Source organism: Hibiscus syriacus, unplaced genomic scaffold (genome assembly GCF_006381635.1).
Source record: "Hibiscus syriacus cultivar Baekdansim isolate YM2019G1 unplaced genomic scaffold, ASM638163v2 tig00110020_pilon, whole genome shotgun sequence".
NCBI classification, from domain to species: domain Eukaryota; kingdom Viridiplantae; phylum Streptophyta; class Magnoliopsida; order Malvales; family Malvaceae; genus Hibiscus; species Hibiscus syriacus.
The window spans coordinates 2,648,682-2,656,336 of NW_024062568.1; the positions used below are offsets into that span (position 1 = coordinate 2,648,682).

The 7,655-nt window shown below is 35.8% G+C and overlaps 1 protein-coding gene across 2 annotated transcripts; it reads left to right on the forward strand.

Moving 5' to 3' along the window:
• Positions 1 to 459: 459 nt before the first annotated feature.
• On the forward strand, positions 460 to 3,838 carry LOC120213262 (probable adenylate kinase 6, chloroplastic). 2 transcript variants are annotated; one of them, XR_005524779.1, is made up of 5 exons: positions 460 to 792; positions 1,914 to 2,054; positions 2,898 to 3,170; positions 3,398 to 3,609; positions 3,681 to 3,838. XR_005524779.1 is itself a non-coding variant. In XM_039211424.1 (4 exons), the coding sequence occupies exons 1-4, from the start codon at positions 475 to 477 to the stop codon at positions 3,539 to 3,541; spliced, it is 876 nt and encodes a 291-aa protein (XP_039067355.1). In that variant the 5' UTR covers positions 460 to 474; the 3' UTR covers positions 3,542 to 3,838. The 2 variants fall into 2 exon arrangements, 1 of the variants encoding a protein (XP_039067355.1); XM_039211424.1 differs by having other exon boundaries at positions 3,398 to 3,838.
• The last annotated feature ends 3,817 nt before the right edge of the window (positions 3,839 to 7,655 follow it).

A 7,655-nucleotide genomic window follows, 5' to 3' on the forward strand; every position in this document is an offset into this window, starting at 1 on the left:
TTTTCTTTTTAACGTTGCGATTTTCTAAATCGCGTTGCATTGCGATCCTCTCAGTCGCATTGCGATTTTCTTCTAAATCGCGTTGCGACTCTCTCAATCGCATTGCGATTATATAAATCGCATTGCGATTCTATCAATCGCATTGCGATTTTCTTCTAAATCGCGTTGCGATTTTCTTTTGACCGTTGCGATTTTCTTTTTAACGTTGCGATTTTGATATCGCGTTACGATTTTATTGGTCATTTTGGCAAATCCAAAAAAAATTGGTTAAAATCGTATATTATAAGGTATTTTTGGTCACTGAGGCGATTTTCTCTAAATTAAATTACGTGGGAAACTGTTGCACGTTGTCCACGTTTCCTCAGCTGAAGGACGGCATCCAAATTCAATTTCAAAACTGTTCAAAGCCTACTTCTTCGGTGCTTTGCTGTTCACTTTTTCCCTCACAAGCAAACAACTACTTCCCTTTTTCGCATGGCGGTTCTTAGCCGTTGCATCACGGCTGCAGCAAAGCCGACCGCCGCCACAACATTCTCTTACTTGATTCGAGCTATTTCTTCTTCTTCGACGTTTGATCCCGAAACTGACCTCAACCGTAATAAACCGGCCACTTTGGCGATTCTGAACAGAGAACCGAAGGGTAGGAATGTCCAGTGGGTATTTTTAGGGTGTCCTGGCGTTGGAAAAGGAACGTATGCCTCTCGGTTGTCGAATCTTCTCGGTGTTCCTCACATCTCCACCGGTGATCTCGTCCGTGATGAGCTCGCTTCCTTTGGTCCCCTTTCCTCTCAGGTCCAATATTTTCTTTTAGGGTTTCGTCTTTCGATTTTTCTACAGAAGGTTGAAATTTAAACCCCTTGACGGTTTTCAGCTGGAAAACCGTCGTTTTTACTGAATGCATGTTGAAAAGGGGATATATTTAACCGATTAATTTTAAACAGTTTAATCTACTGCTGTGTAGAGAATTCAACGTTCGGTTTTCTTTCGAATGATTCAAGTTAAAAGTCTTGATTTGTAAATTTCTTATTTGGATCATTATATTCAAATCCATCTTGCATTTTAACTTGATTAGGTCCTTTTTTAACTTAAAAGTAATGATAAACGATTTTGTTCTTTTGTTTTAATACATACGAGTTTTCTTTTTTAGCTTGAAGTAAAGAGATTGTACCTTTAGCATTAAGTATTCTTGTCCTCCATGGAGTTTGATCGCTGCAAACAGAAAACAAGTAACATCGATGACAATCTAGATGCTGATGTGGACTCCCGAAATCTGACAATACATGTGTTTTGTCGATTCCTGAAGTTCACGCCAGCATTTTAGATGGCTTTTCATCAACTTTGTTGTGAAATTTGTAGTACCTTTAGAATGAATTAATTTAGTCCGTGGATTTTGATAGTTGCAAACAAGAACAAGTAAATTAATAACAATACAAATTTATAAATAGAACTAACTATTAATTATATTTGTTTTGTCATATTCTTGGAGTACAGGTCATCATTTGAGATGTGTTATTGTTAAAATTGTTATCAATTATACTTGTTTGCACCAAATATCAAATATACAACAATTAAATTACTCTTAGTCCTATGATACACTGACCAAGCTGCATTTTTTACTATAGTACAAAGACTATATAAATGTTTAACCTTCTTTTTTATTATCAACCTCACAAAAAAAAGTAGTAAAAGCAATAAGCAAATGGATCCTTAATAAATTCATAAAGGACGTGTGGTGAATGTTATTAGTTGGATGTAATTTTGTGTCGTTTTAAACTTGAACTGGTTTTTTCCTTTGTTGCAATCTGGACATCAAAAATATTTTTGTGGTTTGAGGAAAGAAAATTGGAGTTGAAACATCATCTTTTTATTTTCAACTCAAATTTACTTTTGTTTTACTATTATACACTTGGCAGCTAAAGGAGATTGTTAACCAAGGCAAATTAGTTTCAGATGAAATTATAATAGATTTACTTTCCAAACGTCTTGAAATGGGAGAAGCCAAGGGTGAATCGGGGTTCATTCTTGATGGTTTTCCTCGGACAGTGAGACAAGCGGTAAGCCCTTCATTTGATAGTTTTCTGTAGTATTTTTCTTCCAGCTAAAGGTTAATTTGACTTTACTACAGGGAAATAAGAATGTTAGTGAAGGCAATTGTAAAAGAACTTGTAGGAAAATACATGCATTTGGTAACTATATTGATTCTTTTGCATAGCTATTGCTGAGGCTTTTGCTAAAAGCATGTGTAAAATCCAGTCATTATTTTTGGTTCTGAAAGCATCTGATAGCTTCTTGGGAATCTACTCATGTGAGACCTGTCAATTTGTGTATCCATGTTTATTCATGCATGTTCTTAAAGGGGTTTTTTTGACAGGCTTTATATAAAATTTGTATATGTTTTTGTTATATAGATTTTGACCTTTTTGTGTGTTTCTGTCATTCTTGTGCTTGTTGCATCGTGCTTTAGTTATTCTTTTCATATTGTATAATGTATTACATCCCTTATTTCAAAGTTACACTCATGCAACTAAATTTCAATTTCTACCAATGTTCTCAATGATGAATAAATTTGCCACTGATGACCTATGGTAAGTTAGATGGCGCATGTTGTTCTTTGGTATACACTCCATAGCATTTTATCACAATACAACTAAAGGAAAATATGCCGACTTCATATGGTGAAAGTTGCAATATCGTTGGCAGCTTATGTTTCATCAAATTGAAAGCTTACCCCAACCCCATCACTACCCCAGGAAAAAAAAGGAATATGTTGTCAGGAAGCATAATGGTTGCACTGTTGAATATATTTATAATGTTAAATAGCTCCATTTCATTTGTGTGCCAATTACTAGTAAATCCCTAACCATGTAATCTACAATTTTATTATGTTTATTTCCTAGGAAATATTAGAGGGCGTGACAGACATCGACTTAGTGATTAACCTGAAGCTTCGGGAAGAAGCATTGCTTGCAAAATGTCTTGGAAGAAGGATTTGTAGTGAGTGCGGAGGAAACTATAATGTGGCTTCTATTGATATCAAGGCTGAGAATGGGAGGCCTGGGATGTACATGGCTCCACTTCCTCCTCCTCCTCAATGTGCATCCAAGCTTATTACTCGACCTGATGATACTGAAGAAGTTGTTAAGCAACGTCTTCGCATATATCAGGCAATGGTATTTCTCTATTGCCCTATTTTTCTAAATTGCATTCTCAAGAATTTAGTTTACTATCAATTGGAGTTTTTGGGTATAATCTGTATGTTTTGAAATTACTATATGGAATCTTATCTTCATATTTAAGTTTGATGCACCTGCCTTTTGATTCAAAACCCTATGATCATGGAGTTGTAATTACAGGGGGGGAAATTGCCTGATGCATTGCAATTTTTTTTTTCTTACAGACTCGACCTGTAGAGGATTTCTACCGCAGTCGTGGGAAGTTGTTAGAATTTGATCTTCCAGGAGGAATCCCAGAGTCATGGCCAAAGCTGCTCCGTGCTTTGAATCTTGAAGATCACGATGACAAACAGTCTGCAGCTGCATGATGTCTTACATCATTGTTTCATTCGAAGTATTTGCTGGTAAAGTTGGTCATTCTTTGCATGCACAACACGTTCATGCATATTTATTTCATAAAAAAACGAAAGGGAAAGAGAAAAATGAATATGCTATAAAGCTAGACAGATATAAAGCCCTAAACTAAAAAACGAGGTAGGTTTGTACTTGTATCCTATAGAATGTGTGAAGTGGGATGGTTATTGTTTGGGGATGGGGGCATTGTGTTCTTTAAGCCAACGATAATGGGTTGCTTCAAATCAAGTACATGTATGTCTGCTTAACGCTGATGCCATTGTCATTTTGCTGTATATTTTTCTCATGTTCAGATACTAAAGGGTAGTTGGTTGAATTATAAAACTGCCTTGATAAAGATGTGTTTGGACACGCACGCACACACATATACATGCATGTGCCATATGCTCGAGTGTGTGTGTATATATATAGAGAGAGAGATTCATCTGCAACGGAAGTCCATATGATCTATGGAGTGATTTTCTACTCTTTTTTTAAGGAAGAGGAAGGTCCTGTATAGAATAATGCATGCTTGTAAGGGTTTAGAGTGCAATCGTTGTCATCAGCAGTGTTATTTAGATTTGGAGATATGTCGGATGCAAGGTTATAGCCATATTTGAAGAATCAACACCTTCTTACCTTATGAATATGTCGTTAGGGTGCAGGATGAACTGATCTCAGAGAAAATAAAGAGTCGGAGCAACATAGAGTCCTAGAACCGTAAAGTTCTTGAACTGTTATAGAGTTTAGCATCAACTATGTTTCGATAGGGTGCGGGATGCACTGATCTCAGAGAAAATAAAGAGTCGGGGCAATATAGAGTCCTAGAACTGTGAAGTTCTTGAACTGCTCTAGAGTTTAGCATCGACTATGTGTCGATAGGGTGCAGGATACATTGATAATGGCTTTCTAAAACTTTCACCTAGGAGTTTCTTTCATTACTTTCTTAGGGTTGACTGTAAATTTAAAATCTTTGTTTTCGTTTCCCTCTTTTGTTTTAATCTCAAATGTTTGCATTTGAGTTATGATTACAAAGATAATAATTAACACAAAAAAGGTGGTGTCATAGTTAACAATTCAACAGAGAGTAAGCAAAACAGAATTGGCTGAAAATGTTGTGATGAAATTGAAAATTTTTATAGTTTGGTTACCCAAATGAACTAATGGTTCCGATGTCGATTATAGTTGGGAACTACAAGATTTAAAATTTAAGTGTTTGGAGTTGCCAAAAATATTTTTAAATAAATAAAATATCTATTTTACGTACTGTTTTTAAAAATATAAAACAATTGATTGTATATTTGAGATAAATAAATAAGAGAATAACTTCAGTGACCAAAAATGCCTTATAATATACGATTTTAATCAACTTTTTTTGGATTTGTCAAAATGACCAATTAAATCGCAATGCGATCGATAATTCATAACGCGATCTCCGGTATCGCAAATCAATTTTCAGATTCGCAACGCGATTCTGACTATAGCATTGCGATTTTCCTAATTCGCAATGTGAATACGTAAATCGCAACGCGAATTTGGAAAATCGCAATGCGATTACGTAAATCACAACGCGAATTTAGAAAATCGCAATGCGATTACGTAAATCGCAATGCGAATACGTAAATCGCAATGGGAATACGTAAATTGCAATGCGAATATGTAAATCGTAACGCGAATCTGACTATCGCAATGCGATTTACATAGCGCCATTCGTATCCAACGCGTATTTTTTTTTCAAATTCCAAACACAAATATATTAATATATCGGAACACTGAACCGTCCACAATATATCCTGTAATTGCTCATAACCTAAAACCCTAAATCACAACTCAGTCTCATCTCCATCTCTCACTCTCTAAAGCGACATCAATCCCCATCTCCGACGAAATCAGTCCCCATCTCCGACGATATCAGTCTCCATCTCCGACGAAATCATTCACGGTCAGAAATGGAAAATCAACCAAATCAATCACCGATGGTTAGTTTTTTTAATTATTTTTATTTTGAAATTTTTACATTATTATTAAGTTTTTCATATTGAAATTGATGATAAGTTTACTGGTGTTTTCAATAATAGATTAACCATTTCACTTAGATTGCTTATTATATTCTTTCGATTGCTGCCAATACTGCTAAACTATTTAGTCTTTAACCATGTGAAGTTAGTATTTGTCTTTGTTTTGTCTTTTGGTTAAAGTAATGCAATCCATTTAAGTTTCTTTCAATTTTAGTATTTGAAACCGAGAATGACTATCGCAATGCGATTCTGTCGTTGCGATTTTCATTTCGCGTTGCGATTCTTGCGTTGCGATAGTCATTTTCGTGTTGCGATTTTCATTTTCGTGTTACGATTTAAAGTTTCAGAAACTATTCTTCTTCTGCAAATTGAAACTTGAATGAATTGCATTACTTCAACCAAAAAATAAAAACAAATACTAAATTCACAGTGTTGCAAATTTAAGTTTGAAGAATAAACTACTACTCTTTATGTTTATTGTTCTTGTTATATCTTCACAGTGTAATTTTTGGTATATCTAAATTGATATGTTTATTGTTTTTGCAGAACTTTTATTCAGCTCAATTGACCTTAAGAAATAAAGTAAGCCTGGCCAAAATAATTGTGTCGAAGCTTTCACCTGCACAAAGAAAAATATTTGAGGATACTTGCTTCGGGCCATAGCTGAAAGTACAACATCCGGGTGGAGATGCTTTGTTGACCCATCTGTTTTTTCAAACCATGACTAGCGATCTACAAGAGACTATACAACGTCGTGATGAAGAGATATGGTTTGATTTTCCACCGGCGTATACGTGTTTTGGCCGGGAGGAGTTTTGCTTAATCACCAGTCTACGCTTCGGACACGATGATGTAGATCAGTACACTAGACATATTACCCAATTATCATGGTTTTTTCGGGTTTTTCCTGAGCTGTTAACGGAGAAGCTGAATTTACACGTGGAAGACTTGACGAGATTATTGAATAAGAAAGATGGTTTTACTCGGATAAATGACGTCGATGTTGTCCGAGTATGCCTTATAATACTTTTGCAAGCAGACTTTTTAGGCAGAGAGGCCCGACAACCTATTCTTAATGATCTAATTAAATTGGTAGATGACCTAAATGCATGGAACCTGTTTCCGTGGGGTTCGTATCTATGGAGAGCTACATGGAATAAGTTGTCGTCTGCCTTTGATGATCGGAAAAGTTTGCATTGCGATAGTTCCAAATACACTTTGTCATGCTTTATTTGGACCTTTAAGGTAATAATTTTTATATAATATTTTCAAAATTATAATTAATTCTTTAACAATTACTAATGTTTGTTATTATATTGTTTGTAGATTTGGATATTTGATGCATTTTCCGCCATGAAGACATATGCATTAAAAACTTCTAATGATATTCCTAGAGCTATTTCTTGGAATAGGAAATGGTATTTGCAGCAATGGGAAGATTTACTACCGTATACTACAATAAATAATGTAAGTTAACACAAATACTACCATATGTTTATAAACAAGTTATTACTAGTACACGTTTAACTTTGTTTGAGTTTTTATATTGTTAGGAGGTTAACACTCCATTACAGAGACTGACACCCACGGAAGCTGAGCTTGTCACTGATTGGTGGCAAGCTAGTAAGCGTTTTTTGATGGCACGGATGATGAGCAGCCACCACTTCGAGAGCCATCACCTCACCCAGAGTCATCACCTGATCGACCCGAATATACACCTCCACAACGAGAGTCATCACCTATTCTGTCACATCATCGAGCCTCTTCTCCACCATCACCTCATGATAGGCGACCGACAAAGATGCCACGACGTTTATCTCCCTGTTCTCCATCAACACCTCCACGGGATGATTTAGGGGAGTTACGTAATGAGGTCAATGTCTTGCGTGAGGAGGTCGGTACATTACGCGATGACAATGGTGCATGGCGTGTTGAGGCGTATACTTTACGTGGTGAGGTAGCAGCTCTACGTGAGATTGTAGCATCGTTGCAGAACGAGATTCATACTCTACGCAACGAGGTAAGTTTAATATTTTTCATATTTAACTTGATGATAAATTTACTCGTAATT